The sequence below is a fragment of the Cydia strobilella genome, chromosome 6, assembly GCF_947568885.1.
Source record: "Cydia strobilella chromosome 6, ilCydStro3.1, whole genome shotgun sequence".
Lineage (NCBI taxonomy): Eukaryota > Metazoa > Arthropoda > Insecta > Lepidoptera > Tortricidae > Cydia > Cydia strobilella.
Genome location: NC_086046.1, coordinates 2,353,512 through 2,378,387, shown reverse-complemented (window position 1 = coordinate 2,378,387; position 24,876 = coordinate 2,353,512). Strand labels below are relative to the sequence as shown.

General features: G+C 36.9%; 2 protein-coding genes and 1 non-coding gene across 6 annotated transcripts in view; 2 read left to right on the top strand and 1 right to left on the bottom strand.

Annotated features, from left to right (window-relative positions):
• The window catches only part of LOC134741923 (protein hobbit), a 59,059-nt gene extending 46,400 nt beyond the window's left edge, over positions 1-12,659 (top strand). Inside the window, exons 34-41 of the mRNA XM_063674791.1 lie at positions 3,040-3,162; positions 4,918-5,135; positions 5,428-5,527; positions 5,606-5,747; positions 5,974-6,203; positions 6,837-7,033; positions 8,720-8,831; positions 9,680-12,659. Coding sequence (XP_063530861.1) covers positions 3,040-3,162; positions 4,918-5,135; positions 5,428-5,527; positions 5,606-5,747; positions 5,974-6,203; positions 6,837-7,033; positions 8,720-8,831; positions 9,680-9,742 — 1,185 coding nt within the window. The 3' untranslated portion in view covers positions 9,743-12,659. The remainder of the gene's footprint in view (positions 1-3,039; positions 3,163-4,917; positions 5,136-5,427; positions 5,528-5,605; positions 5,748-5,973; positions 6,204-6,836; positions 7,034-8,719; positions 8,832-9,679) is intronic.
• On the bottom strand, positions 295-366 carry Trnad-guc (transfer RNA aspartic acid (anticodon GUC)). Its single transcript has one exon. It is a non-coding gene; the product is annotated as a tRNA-Asp (tRNA).
• A 1,894-nt stretch (positions 12,660-14,553) lies between the features above and the next one.
• Positions 14,554-24,876, top strand: part of LOC134741937 (integrin alpha-8) — a 185,941-nt gene continuing 175,618 nt past the window's right edge. For all 4 annotated transcript variants that reach the window (XM_063674820.1, XM_063674818.1, XM_063674819.1 and 1 more), the window contains exon 1: positions 14,554-14,834. In XM_063674820.1, coding sequence (XP_063530890.1) covers positions 14,689-14,834 — 146 coding nt within the window. In that variant the 5' untranslated portion in view covers positions 14,554-14,688. The remainder of the gene's footprint in view (positions 14,835-24,876) is intronic.

Below are 24,876 nucleotides of genomic sequence, written 5' to 3'. Positions count from 1 at the left end.
ATTACTATACTTTAGTACTGTCTTCGGTTACCGCGATAGTTACTAATGAAATAAAACTATGAAAACGGATTATATCGCGTATATTGAATTTATAATACTTCCCGACCTCCCGACGTTCCGAACCCTTTACAGCGTTCGTGGTCAAAGGGTGACTGAGGAAAAACTACAAAGTGTAAAAATACCCACATACAAAAATAATGAACCATAATAAACTGTACAGGAACACAACACTATAATAGCATACATATATAAATAATATCTTAAAATTACAAATGAATCACGAAGCAAAAGAGTCTCTCCGGCGGGGAATCGAACCCCGGTCTCCCGCGTGACAGGCGGGGATACTTACCACTATACTACCGAAGACTTGTCAGCGGTCGCGAAATTTATTTATACTAGCTATCGGCTTTAAAGACCAAGTTTGCTCGATACAATCGAACCACAATGTATTTATTGACTTTAATTTCTTATCAATAGCATACATTATCACTACACATTATAAAACAAAGTCCTCCGCCGTGTCTGTCTGTATGTATGTTCGCGATAAACTCAAAAACTACTGAACAGATTTTCATGCTGTTTTCAGCTATCAATAGAGTGATTCTTAAGGAAGGTTTAGATGTATAAATTGTTAAGATTTTGTGTAACCATCGATATAGTCCATTGATTAACCTAAATAAAAGTGATATCATTGTTTATTCGACACGATTAAAGCATACTATAACAAGATTATGAGACATTCTTTATTCTTAGACTTATATTGACCGGGATATAGACCGTGATTACCTTTTAATAATCAATATAAGTCTAGTGAAACTAACCGTGAATCATTCAAAACTCTTATACTTTATTCTTGTATTCTTAATGAATTTTGTTTCGAGAGATGGTAGTGTTTATACTTCATTCTAGAAAACATTGTAGGTGACATTAATATCGGTTTTGTTTATGTAATCTTTTACAGGATTTTTTTATTCACAACGACGGGACTTCATCGCGTAAAATAAGTTTTAAATTTACAGTACCGGCCAATAATATATCACCTCCATGTTTTTACGGTATAACTTTTTTTTTATACTTGTGACTTGTGAGTGACTTCCACCTCACTGCTTTAGGTAGTCTAGTAGTATTCCTTTGTACGGGCGATGAGAAAAATTGGTCTCATGTAATGGTTTTTTCATTGAGGTATTTTTTTTAAATGTATTGTTAACTTCATTTTTTTATTAGAGGTTTTTTAGTAATATGCCGAGTATCCTATTGTAATTCAGAGTATTTCATTGCAATATTCGTCATATATTTGTATAAAATGACTAGTAAAATATGCAATCTATAAACTAAACTATATTGTTTACTCTATACAAGCTCATACAAAAACACACATTATTGGCCGGTACTGTACCTCCGACGTTTCGAGGACGGCGTTGTCACCATGGTCTCGGAGAAGACTGGCTAAAGTTGACATCAACGTCTTCTAGTCGCGATTAAGTCCCGTCGTTGTGAATAATAATGAGTAAAAATCGTGAAAGTTTAAATCAGTGTAAAATATATTTCGTTAAGAAGCATCGTCGACTATGACATGTGTCGAAATACATCAAGCAATCTTCGACAACATCCGAGAGAACGTTTGTCTGCGAAGCGTCAAACTGTAAGCAACGGTTTCGTCCGACGTATGTAAATACGAGTAAATGAACAGCGGCGGTGTTGTAACGAAACACAAGGCCGTATATTTCTGGCGGGTGATCACGCTGTTCGCTGCGAAAATAAAGCAAACGTTTTAGCGAATATAGGGCGCCACTCACCATTACCCGGTAAACTTTGACGACCGGTCTGGCCTAGTGGGTAGTGACCCTGCCTATGAAGCCGATGGTCCTGGGTTCGAATCCGGCATTTATTTGTGTGATGAGCACAGATGTATGTATGTATTTAAGTATTTGCATATTATATATATCGTTGTCCGAGTACCCACATCACAAGCTTTCTTGAGCTTACCGTGGGACTTAGACAATTTGTGTAAGAATGTCCCTATTATTTTAAAAAAACCTGAGTAGTCGTCAAACTTACTATGACGACGTAAGGACTACAAACGGTCAGACAAGCGTATCGCTGTTACCAATGGTTCAGCTTTTAAAAATTATTTTTGAAGAAACACAGGGTTAAGGTATTGTCGGCTACGCCATGTTTGTTGCAAGAAGGACAGCAACGGAGAACGCCTGCTCGGAAACACTGCCTGAATAACATGATTAAAAATATTTATCGTCACAAAATTATTAACACGTGTCAATCTTTCTCTGACGACCGGTCTGGCCTAGTGGGTAGTGACCCTGCCTGTCAAGCCGATGGTCCTGGGTTCGAATCCCGATAAGGGCATTTATTTGTGTGATGAGCACAGATATTTGTCCTTGAGTCATGGGTGTTTTCTATATATTCAAGTTTATATATATTATATATATCGTTGTCTGAGTAACCATAACACAAGCCTCCTTGGGCTTACCGTGGGACTTAGTCAATCTGTGTAAGAATGTCCTATAATATCTATCTACTATCTATATCTATAATCTTGTTCGAGATCTTGATAATATTCATCGATAATATTAATCGAGATCTCTACCGTGATTGCAAAAATCGAGATTTCCTGCCGACGAGATTTATACTTACGGCAATTCGGCTGCTCGCTTGCCTCCTATGTCATAAAAAAATCCTTTTTACAGCTTCTTGTCTGATGTTTATAAGGTCAGCTGTTTTCGCCGGATGATATAAATACGTATACCAAAGTCTACTACTACTACTCCGTTGGCTCAGCGACCAAAAATGAGACTTGGCCTCGGACACAAGACAGCGCCACTTTTCTCGATCCTGTGCGACCTCTCGCCAATTGGTGACTCGAAGTTCGCGCAGATCCGCCTCCACCCTGTTGCACCAGCGATACCTGGGGCGTCCAATAGGACGTCTTCTTGCTGGGCGGCCCAGGTATGCTCTTTTCACGTTCCGATCCTCATCCATTTTCTCAAGATCTAAAGTCTAGTTTTGTGTTTTGTTACGCAGGTCCGAGAGTCCCTCGCTCGTCTCCGGCGCCTGGAGAAAGAGTACTATCTGAAGAACCGGTCCATTTCTAGTGACGACCCCGACCCGCTCGCCGTCGCCGACTTGAAGAGCTTGGATGATCAGGTGACTATCTTTATAAGGGCTTAATCTTGTTTCTGTTATCTACTGTAAACCTGAAGCATTTCATCATTTATTCGGTGCCCTTTTTCCATCACTTGGGTTCGGCGTATCATGTCTTTTACCTATCCATACCTCTCTGTCGTTCGGCATCTCATCATTCACCTGCTTTCTTTTTATATCAACTCTCATCCGCCTTTTCCTTGGTTTACCTTTATTACATCCCTTTATTCAGGTGATAGACCACAAGGGCACTTTTGTTCAGAACGAAAGTTAGCATAATCAGTCATCAAGAATTTAAAAAAACTACAGATCATGTCAGCACTATAAATATTTTCAAGTTTTGTCCCATGGATTTCAGTTTTGTTAGTTTTCTTTTTAGGGGTTTATTTTAGAGGGCTCGTGAGTCCTAAACTTTGTGAAAGCGATTAGAAACTAGTCACTTCTTTAAATGTACTAACAAACATTATTGTTGTTAAACACTGATTTAAACTTTCACGATTTTTACTCATTATTATTCACAACGACGGGACTTAATCGCGTAAAATAAGTTTTAAATTTACCTCCGACGTTTTGAGGACGGCGTTGTCCACGTGGTCTTCTCCGAGACGGGGACCCCGAGACTTCACGGGGACAACGCCGTCCTCGAAACGTCGGAGGTAAATTTAAAACTTATTTTACGCGATTAAGTCCCGTCGTTGTGAATAATAATGATTATTGTTGTTAGTAAGTTTATTAGCGCGTAAGGAGGAATTTGAATTATGAGTGATGAGTCACGTGTGTGATCAGGCGGTTATCGGAACAGCGTAAATACTCGTATTATTTAATCCCTGACGTTATTTTATAAAGGAAATGACTGGATACAGTTTAGATAGTGACCATCAGTCATCCAACTATTACTAACATCCTCAACAAATTGCCAAACTACACTGTTCCGTTGTACGATCGTCTCAATGACTCCTGACGCCGTTTGATAATGTATCATGTCGGCATGCGATTAGGGATTGATAAATGTGAATGTAATTTGTTGATAAACAGGGTTTAGGGCGCGTGCCGGTGCTACAGACAATTGAATTGACATATCTGATTGAATTGATAGCTGTACATGTATACGCTAAGTCGAATGCGAATTCGAAGCGTATTCGTGGAATGACAGTTTACATCTGAGTTTAGTAATTGGATTTTTAACCATACATTTCTGTGATTTCTGTGGCTAAATTACTTAAGCTAAAGAAGCTCATTGAAGTCTTACTCTGAACAGTCACGACTAAGACTAATTCTTCTAGAACTCTTTATTTTCTCTCTTGCACTTCCTTATCGTCATTACAGCTCAGTTGTTGCAAATGTTTACAATTTGAAAGCTCCTGTTCTTTTGTTCACGATTTACGCTGCGTGCAATGTCACATAGAAAAAAAGACCCTAACATTTTGTAAAGAACGTATCACCAGCAGCCTACGGTCACAGGGCGGACACGCTATACATCAAAAATCACTTGCGTTTCTATGTGTGAACGGCACGTCTGTACACACGTCATGCGTCGTAGTGTGAGTAAGTTGCTTAAAAATAGTACTGAGCGACCGGCAAACGGCCGTCAATCTGGTGTCGCGGGGCGAGGTAATTCGAGTCGGGGCGGGGCAGGGCGTGGCCGTTCTGTATGATTATAGTACTTATTCTGTGCTACGGTGTTAACCGGAGACCAAGACCACACACACAATTAATGTTTTGAACACGGTAAGACAGTAACAAAATTTGTTCATACAGGTCAACGAATGCAAAGACACCCTCTGGTCTCTCGGCGAAGAGCTAGACGCGATGGTTCGCGCCTGGCGAGAGAGCCGACGAGGGGCCGCCCCAGCCGTGCGAAGCCCTTCAGCCCCTCCGCATAGATACAACGAGATCTGCTTCAAAAGTGCGCGATGGAGATTGACAGATGCCGATGGACAGTTGGGCATCGCTGACTTGCTATTAACTAACTTTCTGTAAGTTTCTTAAGCCGTCAGTAGCCATAACTTATTTCTCTATTCTTCGGGTTAAAAGCTCGTCAGCCCATTCGCATAGATATAACGAGATCTGCTTCAAGAGTGCACGATGGAGGTTGACGGACGCAGACGGAAAATTGGGCATTGCTAATTTACCGTAGACTAATTTCCTGTAAGATTTTTTAGACCCCTCCTTCCCCCTTCTCACACTTTTTCATAGGAAAAAAATTGGTCTTTAACACACTTGGCATGACTTTTTTACTTTACGATTATACAATTTCACTTTTCCTAGGTACACGAAAACTTCCCGCTCGGATGACTCGGTCGAGCATCAGCTTGAAGTGGGATACGTCCGCGTCACCAATTTACTACCAAATGAACCATTCCCCGAGGTAAGATTTATTTATTCTTACAAAATAAAATCAATAATTTGAAAAACAGATGTGGTTTTGTAATAAATGTTTTCTTAGGTATTGGTGCCCCAAGCGCCTTCAGGACGGGCTCCACTAGCGCGACGTGCGACGTTGCGTGTATTTTGCCGAGATAGGCCGCCGGTTGGCGGCATCAGCGTTAAAGAACATTTTGAGGTCAACATAGTACCCATCAGGATAGGTAAGCGCATTGGATCTTATGAATTTCGAAGAATGCCTTTTGGTTTGTCTGCGTCTGCCCAAATTAGAAAACATTTTTCTTTTCTCTGTGGTTACAAACAAGGCATTAAGCGGTTTCATTATAAAATATTGACTGTATCTGTTGAACTAAACCATGCGTTAGTAACCCAAATTCAAGACCTATGGGATTCAATACTTCTTTTGACCCTAAATTCCATCAAAACCAGGTCTCACAAAGAAATTCTTCAACACCATGCTGAAGTTCTGCTTCCCCGAGCGCGACCCTGACGCTATCGAGGACGGCGAGGAAGACGAGGGCACGCTCCGAGCCGGTGCCTCCACGGCTAGCTTGGTTTCCACAGGCTCGAAGAAAACTAAGAAGAAGGGCAAGGATTCTAACTCCAACTTCTATGTGAAGAGGGATAAGAAGGATAAAGATGATGTTGAGAAAATGAAGGTAAGTCTGTAGTGTCAATTTTTTATTCGTGTAAATCAATTATTTCACAAAAAAACAAAGTAAAAACTTGTTTCTACTCTTGAATCTAAATCTTGGTTTTATGGACTTGTTAAATCACATTTAGAAACGGGTCCACGGGTCGGGTTGTCCATTCATAGGTCGTGATCAGTTACGCAGGCTTCAACGCAAATCAACAAAAACAAATCAGCATGATATAATCCGCAACAGGCTTTGTCAACAATACTATACCTGTACAATACTTATTATGCACTGTATATATTTTTTTATACAATGAAGAATATACACTGCACATATTGTGGATGTTTAAGCCTTACATGGCGACCCTAGTGCAGCTTTGGCATTACGATTATTACTTAACTGTTTGTTGTAAAAAATACTTTTTGCCCGGTCATTATATTAAACAAACCAAAATATGGTCTGGACAATTTATTGAATCAATAAGCAGCAATAATAGCAAATAATGTCATGTTTATTACCTTTAAAACATTAAATTGTGTTCAACTCTAAACAATTGATCTCTCTAGATGTTTAGTTTGGATGAAGTGCATTTGATCTGAACTTGATAAGCCTGATCACTGCATTAAACCCATCAATTTCATGTATCGTATTCAGGAGCGCGCAGAAAAGAATAAACTATTCATCTACATCAAGATCCCAGAAGTACCTGTGCGTGTGTCCTACAAGGGTAGTAAAGAGAAGAATCTAGAGGATGTCAGGGATCTTCCTCTGGTTCTACCTACCTTGGAGTACCACAACGTGACGTGGACGTGGCTGGACCTGGTGCAGGCAACAAAAAGTGATACCAGAAGGTTAGTGGTGTTCATCCCTTTATTTCTAGATTCTCCTTGATTGGCTGTAAGGTCTTTTTTTCGGCGGAGAAGGGCTATCGGACTCCTCAGACTTCCTAGGACTAACGGGACATTAAGGGAGATACTTAAAATTTCATTCACAGATCGTAAAAGTTAACGCAATTGAAACAAGCGTTCACACTCCCAACACGCATACTAAATTACTAATTTAAAATTAGTAAAAAACCGGCCAAGTGCGAGTCGGACTCGCGCACCGAGGGTTCCGTACTTTTTAATATTTGTTGTTATAGCGGCAACAGAAATACATCATCTGTGAAAATTTCAACTGTCTAGCTATCACGGTTCATGAGATACAGCCTGGTGATAGACAGACAGACGGACAGACGGACAACGGAGTCCTAGTAATAGGGTCCCTTTGGGTACGGAACCCTAAAAAAGAGCCTATGTGTCGTGATCGCGCCTTGTCTTGAGCGGGATTTACATTACGAAATTGGTAGCGTGAAATTAATTTCGTGAAGTTAGTTTTACCAACAGATTCACGTGTTATTTAATATTTTCGTAATGCATGCATTAATTGCATGAAAGCAAATCAATTTCGTGCCCTGCGCGATTTTATGCGTGAATTAGTGTCATGCAACTAATTTCGTAGTGTAAATGCGACGTGAAAAACTAAGTGTCGCGAAAGTGCCTGCGCTGCGCGAACGTGTACCTTCCATGCTGATGTGGCCATGGTCACTGCGATACTGTGAATTTCACGACACTAATAGTTCACGAAATTACTTTCGCATAATTATATCAATCAAAACTACTTTCGTGAAACTGATTTCAACATGCATGACACTAATTTCGTAATGTAAATTTTATTATTACAAGCTTTTTATTAACTTGCAATGTACCTATGTAAGTATGTATGTAATATGTATGCATAGAGTAACTTATACTAGAGCGGTACTGTCATAGTAAATTTTGTAACCCCAGTAAATTCACTGCCATCTGTCGACACACTTTAAAACTAAAAATGAAGATTTATAAAAATACGATTAAATGTATTTAAATATGGATAAATGATTTTTTTTATTTGCATTAATTATTTTTATGATTTTGACCCAGGATGTTCTTTCACTGATATGCGTTAAAATTGTTAAATAACAAACGAAACCGCCAACGCCATCTATACGACAGTTGGCCAAAGCTAGTAGCGCCCTCTGAACGAGAATCAAATTTTCTTGATTTTCGAGGCACGTTTTTTCCTTAGACTGTATCCATCTATTACGGAGTTATATCTATCTTTGTATGTATGTAACATGTTTGTAAGGGTCAAATCTTGCAACTTAAATTTGACCCACTTCCCTGTTTCCGATGAAGCTGAAAATTTGCATACATATGTAAGTCGGGTGACAATGCAATATTATGGTACCATCGAGCTGATCTGATGATGGAGACAGGAGGTGGCCATAGGAACTCTGTGATAAAACAACACAACCTAATTGTGTTTGAGGTTTTTAGAATTGTCTCGATGAGTATTAGTTGCCTGTGGAAAGAAAAGTACAGTCAGCGATAAAAGCTTGTACCAAAAATGAAATTTTTGCTACAAACTTATTTTAATTAATCAAATTTCAAAATGACGTAAATTGTCCGCGAGGCGGTTCCTATCACTTCAAGGGCTAAAAGAGCGTCTTGTTGTAGGGTGATAGTGTCGCAGGCGATCAGGCAGAAGCTGCAATTGCACCGCCGCGCCGCCGCCGCGCCCGAGCCTCATGAAGAAGACAAAGCCAGGCTACTTCTTGGAGAACGAACCGTGAGTACATTTACATCATCATACTCGCTTATTCGTTAAAGTTTACATTTTAATTTCAAGAGAAATTCGCAATTGTTTTGTTTTATATAAATGCAAAATATTTCTGCAACAATAGAGAAGAAGTAGTATTTGATATGATGTGAGTGCCGATTTTGAGTCGGGACTAGCGTTAGCAAATTACCCAAAAGGCACAAACACAGAAATAAATATACCATAGAAGACGCAAATGCATCTACTTCGCGTCCGAAACCCCGCTACCCCGACCAAGCGTCGAGGTTGACCGTCGCTCTTTACAGTCCACGCGCGTCAGTTGTTTCAGCCGGACGTCCGTGAAAACTTAAAAAATGCTTCGTTGCATGATAAATATATATGATAATTAACTGCAACAGCCCAAAAATTGCGAGCACCCAAAGGCAAGAACATATTTCCTATCACAGATAAGAAATTTTAAAATTATATTATGCGTAAATTTTCAATACAAATAGTAGTATTTGCGTCATCTAGCGTATATATTAAATCTGTGGGCACAAACATCAAGTGTATATAACCCTGGTCTCGCGTGTATGAGGTTATAATACAACATACGCGGTTGTGCTCGCTGTTTTCTCTCAGTATAGCTTTTTTTATAATGATTTAGAGTTCACAACTAGGAACATTAGTTCACTTGAATGTTCGATTTGATTAACTATTATTTTTATTTTCGATACCTAGAAGATAATTATTTAGATGATGTAATAACCTTTTACTTGTAGTAGTAGACTAGTAGATAGTACTAAATTGTAGTTTGTTTTTTCCTATAAATTCCTACGTTTTATATTTAGTTCAAAAATAAATCCATACATTTCTAGGTAGCGGAGAACAAACCTCAAAAGAAGAGCACCCCTGGCGTATTCAAGTTCTCCAAATCCTAGCGCAAGCATTTATTCTAAAACGAACCATAAGCAGACTGCATGAGATTCACTTTTTAATCATAGCTTAAGCATAGTCCAGGCTAGTGTAGGCACTAGTTACCAGTTAATTTTCGAATGGTTGTATGTCGATGTTTTGTTTAAGCGAAATTTTAACTTAACTCGTGTACGATTTGGGTTTTTTTACGGTGTCAGAAAAGGTTGGAATACGAACCTGAAAGAGTTATATGTACACAATCATCAATTACTTACTGTAAAATGAAGACACCATAACTGTTTTTTAATTTGTCTCAACCATTTTTTTTTATGATTTTTAAATTTTTACCGTTATTCAATTGCTGCCGTCACGCGTTACAATATGACTATGTGACATGTTACACATTTGCTGGTTTAACTTTTAAACTAAAGCGATAAAAAAACTGTATGAATATATAGGTTGGCCAAAAAATAAGTGCATTCCCGTTGCCAGGGAGGTTTTGGGATTGTACTGAGCAACTTTTACTATGGGACCAACACCAAAATCGCAAAAAAAAAAATTTGGCTGTTTCATACATTTTGGCTGGTTCATTTTCTATGGGAGGGTAAATTTTTCCCCCATAGTAAAAATTGTTCAGTACAATCGCAAAACCTCCCTGGCAATGGGAATGCACATTTTTTAGCCACTCTGTATAGTATGGCCGTATGGCTCGAATCTCGATTTTCAGTAGTTTGTGTTTAGTGTTACACATTAAATATACTAATATAGTTTGTAGCAATGACCTTTAAAGTCGTTGAAGTTTTTGTAATCATTTCATAGTAACCATTACCTTATTAAAATAACGAGGCTCTAGAAAGTCCAGCGACTTGAGACCTTATTCAATTATAGAAGACCAAATATAAAATAGTCACACGATAGTAAGAGGTTAAATACTTATACGTGATATTCATATAACTAGAATGTATTGACAAAATAATTTTTAACATTTATGTAAATTAATATTTTAGGCGTGGTTTATGTAAAGAACAAGATTTTGAAGTGTTTTTGATTAATTGTTGACGAAATTAATTCCATAGAGTGAGATATAAAACATGTCAATTTAATAATAAGTACTAGACTTTTTTACACTTCTAACAAAGATAAATATAACTCCGTAATAGATGGATACAGTCTAAGGAAAAAACGTGCCTCGAAAATCACGAAAATTTGATTCTCGATCAGAGGGCGCCACTAGTTTTGGCCTAGTCTCGTATAGAGGGCGTTGACGGTTTTGTTTGTTATTTATAATTTTAACGCATATCAATGGAAGAACATGGGTCAAAATCTTATAAAAATAATTAATTCAAATAAAAAAATCATTTATCCATATTTAAATTTGACGACCGGCCTGGCCTAGTGGGTAGTGACCCTGCCTGTGAAGCCGATGGTCCTGGGTTCGAATCCCGGTAAGGGCATTTATTTGTGTGATGAGCACAGATATTTGCTCCTGAGTCATGGGTGTTTTCTATGTATTTAAGTATTTATATATTATATATATCGTTGTCTGAGTGCCCATAACACAAGCCTCCTTGGGCTTACCGTGGGACTTAGTCAATCTGTGTAAGAATGTCCTATAATATTTATTTATTTATTTATTTAAATACATTTTAACGTATTTTTATAAATCTTCATTTTTAGTTTTAAAGTATGTCGATAGATGGCAGTGAATTTACAGCGGTTACAAAATTTACTAAGTATGACAGTACCGCTCTATCTAATTATATCCTCATTGCTTCTAAAGAGACACGTGACAAGTGTGTCTCTTCCCGAAACTTTGCGTTTACCAATAACCACTCAATTTAATTTAATTATTCGGGAATTAAGACAAACAAATCGGTATTTTCTAATCTAGCTAACTCGGTAGCGATTTTAATAGCATATACTGTGCCAGTGTTACTTTAAACGTCTATTAAATTATTTCGTTTAAAATAACACTTGTACACTCTGTGCCATCAAAATCGCTACCGAGTTCGCTTGATTTAACAATGCCATTAGTCTTTGTAAAATTCAGTCATAGAGAGTAATTTGTGGTATTTCCTATAAAAAGGGACCTTATTGTCGATGGCGCTTACGCTATTATAAACGATGCACTGATAAATACAATACAAATGCAATGCCGCGCGACGCTGTGCGGCGTAAGCGCCATCGACAATAAGGTCCCTTTTCATAGAAAATGCCCCATTTAAACTTTTGTGAGCTCTTTATCTTACTCTATGTTCGTTGAAAATAGACGTTTTATTTGAAATTTGTTTATATTAATGTATTATTTAAGTATTCCTTTTATATCTGTTTATAAATTTGATTAATTTTAAGGAAATTATTGAAATTCCATTGTTTAATTTGATGTACAGGTTAATGAATAATGAGATTTTTACGTAGGTAAGACTGTCGAAAATAATGTCTTATTTAATCACTTCTCATATAAATTTAGTAAGATTTTTTTATAGAATTTGAAAATAAAATTAATTAATGTTTCATTTTTAAATAATTTGCCGTGTTCAGGCAAAAGGCTGCCAATTACGCTCAAGGTATCCGATACGAAGAAACAAGTAGAAATCGCAATTATTAACAGCCGAAAAGCTCAAGTACCTTTTGCTTGGAAACGTCAGTTTTATCAATCTCGCTAAACCTGTGCACACCGGCTGCGTTTATGTAGACGTGTACATGCGGGTTGTAATATACAGATCCTTTTGAGAGACGGCACACCGCTTGCGTGATATGCGCGCACGGCTCCAACTTTTTAGCGCACGCGCTTGTGCAAGACTACGCACACTCAGCCGGTGTGCACATAACTTAAATATACATACTGCTAAAAGATAAGTTTCATCCTATTATAATTTTTAAATAGTGAGCTTAGGGTTATGTTTAACTGGCAATACTGCGACTGGTTAAGAGCTGAGTAGTTTAGATCCTATTATAATTATTAAATAGTGAGCTTAGGGTTATGTTTAACTGGCAATACTGCGACTGGTTAAGAGCTGAGTAGTTTAGATCCTATTATAATTATTAAATAGTGAGCTTAGGGTTATGTTTAACTGGCAATACTGCGACTGGTTAAGAGCTGAGTAGTTTAGATAAATTTTCGGTCTATCTAGACTAGACACTAAACGAAGGAATACTTGACGCATAATGTACAATTCCCACCGAACATTTGTACGGCCTCAAGTCGGTCGGCTGCTCGCGAACGCGGGTGGCTCCGGTCGGATTCCATCGCTTCTGCCATACATAATGTATCTTAGGCGAATGAGGGCTAACGCGTATGAATTCGCCGCTAGGGGAGCTAGTGTAGATGGTGGTCTTTTCCATAGTTCGAAATGTCAAATGTCACTTGTCACTTCAATGACTGACAGCTTTTCTATAGTCTTTTGGACCACCATCAACAGAGGCGCCAACTGGTGAGCAAAAAAACGATAGCCCTCATTGAAATGCGCTCCGCATTGGCTCGACTCCAGCCGGTCGGTGGGAATCGTACATAAAGGACCGTGAAGTGCAAAATATTGTAATGTCATTTGTTTTGTCAAACGTTAATGCCTGACAATACAGTTTAATAGTTAGGGTATTATAGTGCCTCCTATTTTAGCTGTTAAAAGTGCAGCTACAATATTTTGCACAACTTTGTACGGCTGAGTATCCCAATGTCTAGATTCTAGACCAAATTTTGAAAAAGCGATTTTTTTAAACAAATTTTTGTCAAGCACGTACGTCTGCAAGCGATAGGTACTAGAAATTGTTACTTTAAAAAAAATTGTAGCGACTTGGAAAATGAAAAAATGGAAAATGTTTTAGCCCTTTACCAGTCGCAGTTTAAATATAAGAATAGATTCAGTATTTACCTAATAATACGTGATTTGTTATTTTTTTATAATGGATATTTAATGTGATGTATGTTATCTAAACAATTTGTTATTAAATGTCGACGTGATCATTGTTTTGTTTTATTTATATCTCTGAATCAAAAATAACAATTATAAGCCCAATATGTAGAGTTATTAGACCAAGAAAAATCTGCAACAATTTTGATAGCATACGCAGTGCAAGTTCATAACAGAAGTTTGACGTTTAAAATAGCACTTGCACTGCGTGTGCTATCAAAATCGTTGCAGACTTATCTTGGTCTAACTCTAAGTACTTTATACCTCTTGAGTGTATAAAAAATAGTTTTTTGTGCAACAAGAGAGGAAAGTGGGTTTTTCTTGCGAGTGATTCTAAGTTAGAATCTTGAGCGTAGCGAGGGACTCAAAAACACGTGATGTAAAATAACTTTGCTCTCGTGTTGCACACATAATTTTTCACCTCAGTAGTGAGAACATATAAACACAGAATAATTCAGAAAAACAAAAAAAATTGTAATCAAAGTATGAAGTGGCTGTTCATGGCCTTCACTAAATTAAAAAGCTACTTTGTTTCACTTCCTGGAGTGAGGAAAGTTGCACTTTCTTCTACTAATACATTTATGGTGCAAGTTACCCTCAATAGTCCTCTGCAGTTCTGACCATCAATGTGTCATTATTCAGTTGCCTTTAACATATCGCCTTAATAAATGTATCTACCATTGTTTCTATGAACATGTTACACGTCAAAAGGTAAAACGGATCCAAAGAAACAGCCGGTATAAAATAATAAGAATTTATAGTCACCTCAATGGCATCACACTCATACTGTAAACTTCATGAATAAACGGACAAAAATACGAACTCGGTCATCTCAAGAAAACGCGCGAAAACGTTTTTCTTTTACAGTCTTACCTCACCGCGCATTCAGCCAGACCAGCCAGTCAGTTCACTTCAGTTCCGTCAGTTGCACCGCGACCGCCGGGCAGAGCGCACGTTACGGTCGCTTCCAATTTCGAACTCGATACGAACGAATCATGTGGACGAGTTTTTAATAAAAAAAATATTGTGTTTTTTTTAAATAGAGTGTTGTGTTTTTGACAATGGCGGTGTATTTTGGTGTCTTGTTGTGCGTAGTGGGGGTGTTAGGGTTCAATGTGGACATACCGTCCAGGGTGGTTTATAAGGGTAGCGCTGACTCTATGTTTGGATTCACAGTGCAGGCGCATGTTGATAAAGGCCAGAAAATGTAAGTATTAAAAGTTTGTATGTGTTGTTAGCCAAGGTTAATTACTGCTTGGTTTAGTAGTAGATTTAAAAATAGTAAAAAAAGATTCACAAAATTTTTGAGATTCTAAATTAAAAATCAAACAATTCCAAAGCAAAATAAGGTTTTTTTTAATATTCTGTCATATTCAAAGGTTCTCCCGATTTCAATAAATTCGTACAACTAAAATTTTGACAAACTTAGAAAAAATACAACTATTAAGAAACCACTTGAAAATGCAAATTTACCTGAATTTTATATAACTGACCCACATTTTTTTTAAATATTTTTTTTAAAGTGTGTCAGTCACATAAAATTCAGGTAAATTTGCCAGTAAATGCTACCTAGCCTACCTAATACCTGTACTATATAAAGTATCTTAAACCTTAGATGTACATATACTACATATCGACATATATGTTCTGCTCTCCGTTACCTTTTTAGACCGCGAACACCATATCGATAAACAATCACGTTCGTGTGGGTTTTGCACCTTAACTGAACATAGGCCTTATGTCATCGTAATAAGGTATAAGATGTGTCAGTAAACAGTGTGGGCCTCACGTATATGTGCTTTATGATGTTCCATCGATTGGTTCGCTGACATCATCGCCGGAGTTGGTTAATTTCGCACCCGGCAACTGCGAATTGATTCGCGTCTGAAATGTTTAATTTAAAATTCTTGGGACAAAATCAGGCTCTTACGAATGTGTTTTTCACGATTCATCTACGATTTTTTGTCTAACCATAAAATGGTAGACTTAGCTCGAAACTAAGGAAATTATGAATATTTTTTAAACTATTAATTTTATTATTATAGTTATTTACGATACAAGTGCGGAAAAGAGGAAATTCGAAACGAGTGGCGATAAATTAAAACACGACCGCAGGTAGTGTTTTAAATCGACACGAGTTGCGAATTACCTTTTCGCACGTGTATCGTACAACGTTTTACAGTACATATGGCTCTTTAAACTTTCGACATATGCACGAAAAGTGCCATTTGACGCACTAGTGCGAGAAAGTAGCACCATATGTACTGTAAAATATATTCACATTAACTGATGCTAAGAAGAAGAACTTATCTAACATCTTTTTATTTGTATGGTTTAATTCATTATTAATGTGTAAATTTGCATGCTGTTTAAACAGCTGAAGAAGGTGAAACGATTGTATGTAATGTACATTTATCCTAAGACACTTATTGTACCCTTTTTCTGCAAATAAAATTATTTATATTTCTATTTCTATCTGTAAATCAACGTTATATTTTATTGTATAACCTACTACTAATTTGTCTTATGGTAATATTTTTTTGGTCAAACTTACTATTGTAAGAAACATGTTTAACTCAATTTGCGGCTCAGCAGCTGTTAAACAATATTTACATACCTACCTACTCATATTTCTTATAAGTTTAAATCAGGGTCAGCAACGCAAGCGTTATATTTTAGTGTTTTTATGATAAGCATTATTAATTATTATGTGCATAACATTCTCAAGTGACAATTTATATATCTTAGCACCTTGACCCTAAGAACATACATAAATAAGAAATGTCAAGATAATTTAAACCGCGCTAATAATTATAAACTGAAATAGATATCATTATATCATACACTAAAAAAAAACCGGCCAAGTGGGAGTCGGACTCGCACACGAAGGGTTCCGTACCATTATCTATAAAAACGGTCTCCCATCCAAGTACTGACCCCGCCCGACGTTGCTTAACTTCGGTCAAAATCACGTTTGTTGTATGGGAGCCCCACTTAAATCTCTATTTTATTCTGTTTTTAGTATTTGTTGTTATAGCGGCAACCGAAATACATCTTCTGTGAAAATTTCAGCTGTCTAGCTATCACAGATCACGAGATACAGCCTGGTGACAGACGGACAGACGGACAGCGAAGTCTTAGTAATAGGGTCCCGCTTTTACCCTTTGGGTACGGAACCCTAAAAAAGTGAAAAAGTGACCAAGTCCACCGGTGGCCGAGGCGGGAATCGAACCTGCGTCTTCAGCTTAATTTGCATTATTCCCTAGTAGCACTAATTTTTTTTTCACTATAAGTACAGTGTGGCTTTTCAAAAGGCGTTTAAAGTTAGAGTTGGACCAAGAAAAGTCTGCAACGATTTTGATAGCACTCATAGTGCAAGTGTTATTTTAAACGTCAAACTTCTATGAAATTATGACATATAAATGACACTTGCACTGCGTATAATGCGTATGCTAACAAAATCATTGCAAACTTTTCTTGGTCTAACTCTATCTATATCTCATTATCGCAAATATGAACCAAGCATTAAATGTTTGTTTACTTTGTAAGCTAATTCCATTGTTGTGTAATATTAATTAGCGTAATTAAGAAATGGGTTCAATGGTAAGTAATGCGTTGGGATTTACTAAAACGCTAAAACTATGCTTTCACTTGTATTAAGGAAATGTGGGATGTTGGTTGCATATTTGTTTTTTTTTATTAGCCTTACTTTGGTGTCCCACTGCTGGGCAAAGGCCTCCCCTCGTTTTCTCCACTCGACCCTGTCATCGGCATTTTCCCACCATTTGGGGTAGAATGCGTCCAAGTCGTCCCGCCATCTCCTTTTCGGTCTGTTTAAACCCCGGTGACCGGTCTGCACCGTCTATGGTGTTCCGTGGGTCCCTATCAGTATTTGTTAGGGTGTGTTGGGGTAAGATTGAACGGGTTTTTCATGAGGGATAAGACAAAAAATCGTATGTATGCCGTTGCCGAAGCATTACGGGCGACTTGTCATCTTACCCCGCATGAAAAACACGTTCAATCTTACCCCAATGCACCCTATTCAGTGTTATATTTTAAAAGTATCAGTCCAATTATTAGTATAAATAGGGCCGTATTATCTTTTTCAAGGTGAATTCAGAAGAGTAACATAAAGGTAGAGTCAGCATACATTTAGAGAAGACTAGTCATGGTTATTAACTTTGACGTCAACACGCTTGTCACCTACGATTGAGCACAAAAAGATTGCGTCAAGGGAATAAATTCGTGACAGACAGACTTACCGCATTTAGAACATTAGAAGGGATATTAAAAGAATGATAAAAAAGTTAAATCCAAAGGGATCGTAAGAAATACAAAAGTAGGCGTTACTAAACATTAACCTCGGTTGACACCATGTTGACACATTCAGGAGACATTTTTGTCATAAAGTAACCTTACCACGACTGCGCAGTATCAAAGTGTCATATTCGCTAAAGTCTGCGTAACTTACTTTCTATACATCATGCTCGCACCAATGAGGATATAATAAGATAGAGCGGTACTGTCATAGTAAATTTTGTAACCACTGTAAATTCACTGCCATCTATCGACATACTTTAAAACTAAAAATGAAGATTTATAAAAATACGTTAAAATGTATTTAAATATGGATAAATGATTTTTTTATTTGCATTAATTATTTTTATATGATTTTGACCCATGTTCTTTCACTAGTATGCGTTAAAATTATAAATAACAAACGAAACAGTCAACGCCCTCTATACGAGAGTAGGCCAAAACTAGTGGCGCCATCTGATCGAGAATCAAATTTTCGTGATTTTCAAGGCACGTTTTTTCCTTAGACTGTATCCATCTATTACGGAGTTATATCTATCTTTGCTCGCACTAATAGGTAATCCGACGAGCGAGATGCGTAAAAACGGTTAAAAGTAAGTTAAGCACACGCTAGCGTATATGCCAGTGTCAAACTGATGGTAGTCGTAAAGGCATAGGGCGGACACGCTATACATCAAAAATCACTTGCGTTTCTATGTGTGAACGGCACGTCTGTACACGCGTCATGCGTCATAGTGTGAGTAAGTTGCTTAAAAACAGTACTGAGCGGTCGGCAAACGGCCGTCAATCTGCTGTCGCGGGGTGAGGTCATTCGAGTCGGGGCGGGGCGGTGCGTGGCCGTTCTGTATGATAATACCATAGAGTAACTTATACTAGAGCGGTACTGTCATAGTAAATTTTGTAACCCCAGTAAATTCACTGCCATCTGTCGACACACTTTAAAACTAAAAATAAATATTTATAAAAATACGATAAAATGTATTTAAATATGGATAAATGATTTTTTTTATTTTCATTAATAATTTTTATGATTTTGACCCATGTTCTTTCACTGATATGCGTTAATATTGTTAAATAACAAACGAAACCGTCAACGCCATCTATACGACAGTTGGCCAAAGCTAGTAGCGCCCTCTGAACGAGAATCAAATTTTCTTGATTTTCGAGGCACGTTTTTTCCTTTGACTGTATCCATCTATTACGGAGTTATATCTATCTTTGGTATTATCAAAGAAATAATTAATGCAAATAAAAAAAAATCATTTATCCATATCTAAATACATTTTATCGTATTTTTAAAAATATTTATTTTTAGTTTTAAAGTGTGTCGACAGATGGCAGTGAATTTACTGGGGTTACAAAATTTACTATGACAGTACCGCTCTAGTATAAGTTACTCTATGATAATACTATTACTTATTCTATGGTAAAGGTAAGGTAAGGGCGGTACGGTGATACTCGTAGTAAAATACGGTTGTGGTTGTGATCCTTTTAAAACTAGATTAAACATGTTATTCCACCACAGTCAATAGCCCCAATCACCAATCAATAAACTCACAGCTGCACCGCAAATGGAACATTACTTATCTGCGCCATTAGAGGATAGAGGCCACTTGTTCCTTAATGACCTCCGATGACGAAAAAGCTGATTTGGACCCATAAATCAAGAAGAAAGGGCGTAGGGTTGTGTTTTTTCGGTCATGGTCGATGAGTAACAGCGGCGCACGTGTATGGTTTTCTTATTCAACTTTTTCGTCAAGTATTTTTTTATTTGTTTTAAGTTATGTTTAGAAGTTAGCTCTTCTTTTTAATAATTGATAAAAAACATTATTGAATCAATTGAAAGTGGCATGTGATCGATTACGTAATCCTTAATAGGTAGGTACATGGGTCAATAAAAAAAAATGTCTACAGTATATTTTAATCATACCTAGTTGTAATTGTGGTGTTTGAGTGATCCATAAGGTCTTTTCCTATTCCTACAATATGGACTTTTTAAAAAACTTTAAATTTCCCAACTAGGTAAGCAACTTTCTTGTTCCTATAAATTTGAGAATGTTTCAGCTAAAATACGTCATAAGTACAAATTACTGCATAAATCTCCAAATGTACTGTAATTATAAGATTATAACATGTAAATGACACCCCTAATGCCACCAATGTGACACCCAGTGCGTTTTCCAAAAGCCGTAACGTATTAACAGCCAATGAAATTCATTTAACCTGACTTTTATTACTATAACATTAAAGTCGCATTTCAGTAATACGCTCGGCTGCGCAAGATGTGTATGCAAGTCTGTCGCTTTCGAAGTTTCGACCAATTTATTTTAAGGCAAGGGATGCGCCCGCGCCTCTGTACTAAGTTATAACAAATTACATATAGATAGGTAATATGTAGGTACAATAATATAAAGGTCCTGTTAAATAATAATATATATATAGGTATGGAAGCCTGAGGTCGGTATGATAAGGACTCGTCTTTGGAGCCATATTTATGACTTGACTCATAATAATATGTAAAGTTTTCAACCAAACCATTGTCGCTTGTTGATAAGGTTGATTTCTAATTGAATCTATATGGAAATAGCGCCTTACTGACAAGCGACAATAAGTATCCTTCTGGTTGAAAATGGCACATATAGTCTTCTCTTTAGTCTACTCGAGAATTCTTTAAACGTTTGCAACAAATTTCAAGACCGGTTCGAAAGGATAATTATCAATGATAGTCATCTTAATAATTATCGCGATAATTATCGTGATTTTTATCCCTGATAATTATCGATTTGATAATAACCTAAAATTAACTTATAACCTATATTTTAAAATTTACATACATACATATAATCACGCCTATTTCCCGGAGGGGTAGGCAGAGACCACGGATTTCCACTTGCTACGATCCTGACATACCTCTTTCGCTTCCTTCACTTTCATAACATTCCTCATACACGCTCGCCGGTTTAGGGTTTTAAAATTTATAGAAAATAAGTATAAATATTTTAAAAGAAAATAAATATAGCACCATTCATACCTGGGATAATTATTCGATATTTATCGCGATAAAAACAAGGATAGGGTAATAGCAGAATTAGCAGAGATACATTAAAATGGTAAAATAGTTATTTGTTATACAAGGGCGCAAAGTTGTATTTTACCCGCGAGTGTGGAATTGAAACACGAGAAAGGGAAAGGATTCTATAGATGAACCACGAGCGAAGCGAGTGGTTTTAAAATAGAATCCTGAGCGTAGCGAGTGTCTCAACACACGAGAAGTAAAATACATTTGCACCCGTGAGTAACACAAAACTTTTCGCCTCACTATAGCGAGGAAAGTGCAACCACAGGCGTTAGATCATCTTCATCACTGGAATCACTCATTTTTTTACGATATTATTAGAGAAAACTCGGTGAGAACTTTTAAAGTAAAAATTTTGTTGACACTTGACAATGTTGACATTTCTGACAATGCGTTTAGAAATTGCATCGAGTCAACTTGTACGTTCAGTTATATGCAACATCATTATAAACAAACAAATATTTCTTATGGAATTTTAAGGTTTATGACTGAAGTCATTAAATAAAGCTATATTTGGTATTTTTTTATTAAATTCTCATACCATTTATTTAATCATTGTTAATATAGCACTAACTATTATATTATGAACGTTTTACGTTTTGTTATCTGTCAAAAGCTACTTAAACACGCGATCCAAGGTCAAATTACTTTTCCCACTAGTGGATAAAATGCGTTTTTCCCCGCTTGTTTTAAAGGATAAAAGACGGCTTTCCGAGCTAGTGAGGGGAAAAGATAATTTTCAAGTTATCTTATAACATAACCTAAAGTGTCGATTGGCATTTTCTGTAAATGATTGTGAGTTGGCTAGCCAAGTTCATCCCGCCCGCTTTCATCATTTAGCCAGCTGGTTCGGTTGAGACGAAAGCTCGCTCGCCCTCGCCTTGACAACAACAGACCTGCATCAGGAAAGAAAAGAAGCTAAAAAGGGGCGCACGCGCATGTGTCGCGCATGTGTTTCCGCCCCAAATTACTATTTTCGCTATTGTCGGGGTGCCAGATAAAAGGATCCGCTGTTTTTTCTGTTCTGGTGAAATTGTTTTTAGTGGGAAAAAAGTGGTCATTCATTTTAACACGCACATTCGTTTCGGGTTTTGTTTAATGTACTGGGTTGTTTATAAATTTGTCATATTGTAATTTCTATTATTATTCACTCAACGCAGGTCAGTTTTATTTAAATGTAGGTAAGCTAAGACAGTTATTAGTGTTATTACTTTAACTAGGGAACGAAGATGACATCCAAGTTTTAGGATGTCTCAAAGATGTGAAAAATTTCGGAAACTTTTCATATTTTTATTTTATATGGGGATCGATTTTTTTTCAAATTGAATGTTTTTTACATTTCCTGTTAGTTACTGAAATTTCCGTGAACTTTTCTAAGTTTATGGAAACTGAACTTGCAAATCTGTAAATACCTAATTAAATAGTTCCGTTGCAATAAACTATTACCACATGTTAAAATAAATAGAATAATTAATAGAGCTCCACTAAGAATTTTTTTTTTATTTAACCCGTAGAGTGATTGAAAGTTGTTATTTTTAACGACTTAGAATTATACACGTAACTTTATTTCCCTTTCTTTATCCTATAAATCCTATAACCAACGTGCAACGTCTTCCAAAATTTTAATTAAATATTATCAAACGGTTCGCAAACAGCCCACTCACGCGCACCAACAAAAAACTCCGTTATCAGCCTTCAACAAGTGAAGCGACCTATTCCGAGAACGCACGTGAGATCGCCGCGATATCGCTGACGTGACGCGATACTATCAGAATATTTACAAACCATTCTACTGCGATATATGCAATTCCCAGTATATTTTGGTCTCGCGAATCGTTAGGACACTGTACTTTGCGGTCCTAATTGTGGTGGTGAAACTGAGGTGATTCGTTTGATAAAAGATTGGAATACAAGCCCAGGATCTAGGAACAATGCCCTATCCCTGTATATTCTTCGAGTGTAAAAGAGAAGAAATACTTGTGCGTGGTATCCTGAATACGTAATCGTATCATTACTATCCTATTCACTCGGTGGTTTTTTACCTTTTAGTTAAGGTTAGGATAGGTTAGTTACGAAAGATGTTTGTTGTAATATTTACATGTTGATATACAAGCATTCTTCAATGACCTTTGACGGATGCTTTTTTGAAATTGAATAGGATAAAAATGGCTTTGGAATGTTTAACACGTGTAGTATATTTAATTAAAGATGAGGAAGGCATTCTGTACCTTGTTTTATATTTTTTTAGATAAATACGCGTGAAAATTGATGAATATCAAAATCGCCCAAGATTAACACTAATCCCTACTAATATTATAAATACGAAAGAAACTGTGTGTCTGTTACCTCTTCACACTTGGCATGGAGATAGTTTGAGGCCCCGGGTATTCCGGGGAAGGACATATTAAAATAGTTTTTATAATTTATCATCATCATTTTAATAACAAAACTCCCGTGAGACACAGACATATTAAATATATTAATAACGGATCACTCACGTATTTTAAGTAGAAAAAAACGCTCGACATGTTTCACTCCGTACCGAGGAGTATCATCAGGAGCTTGCGTTATTAATATATTTAATACATCATCATCATTCTACGCAGACTATTATGTGTATATGCGTAAAAATCGAGTCGTATACATATCGTGCAAAAATACGTACCAATCTATTTACATATTAGTATTTTCAAGCACATTCGGCGCCAGGCCTTGTGAAACTATCAATAAATTGATCTAACTGCATTAAATGTGTCAAATACATTGCAATGAATTTGCAACCGTGATCTTTCAAAAATTAACTTTATCCTATTTTAAAAAGGTTTAAAATGGAATGGCAAGCGTTAAGGAGCTATGATCAACCACTTTAGCATTGCCGGCGACATCTCGTGATAACCCTCCGTTATCGTTCCCTTTGAAAGTGAACGCATCGTCTGGTCTGTATTAATTAAATAGTATCTAGAGGTTCTGATATGCGAGTAATTGGTAGCGCGGTTTAACCTTTTTTTGAGGGTGATATCGTAATAAGCGGTAGAAATGTAGGTAGAAGTTTGAAGGGTTAGAAGACCAATAGATAAAAGTTTTGATTTCGGCATGTTAAGTATATATAGGTAGTGTTTAACTAGGTATACCTAGATATCTAGATAACTTAGTCACTAGGTACACGTTCAAGGATTGCGTAATACAACTCGCCGGGGTTTGTTTAACTCAAAGCTATCTTAAATATAGTTTGTGTAGTAATTTTATAATTAATTAAAAAAATACTTTTTCTTTTAAATGTCGTGGATGTTCAATAAACGGTTGAACATCCGATATTTGATAATTGTTAGCTAACGAACAAGTGGCAAACACCAAGGAAATATCTAATCATGACCACTAATGAGAAAACCGGTTGTGTATTTACATATATCTCAAGGCTATGATGCCTACACGATGATACAAATTTAAACACATCACGTCTGATCTACATTTTCGAAGGACCCACCGACCAGTATGGCCTAGTCAGTAGTGAACTAGTGACCCTACCTATAGGAAAATAGTATGGAACGCTCATTTCTTTCTTGCTTAGAAAATGTATGGCGTATTAGGTACTTTATAGTTAAAAAGAAGACTATAATGTGTACACTCTTTCTGCGACGACTCTGCGCAGGCGCCGTCCGTGACCCGCTTGCGTCGGCCTCACGGAATAACTAATATGACACACACATAACGTCTTTACACTTGACTGTAAACAAATGGTACAGAAAGTGCACTTTGTTACTAGGGCGAAATATGGATCAGCCTACATGCATAAAGTCACTAGGCTGTTGTTCTACACGAATGTGCCTGCATCGTTATCGTTTGCGACAAAAAAGAG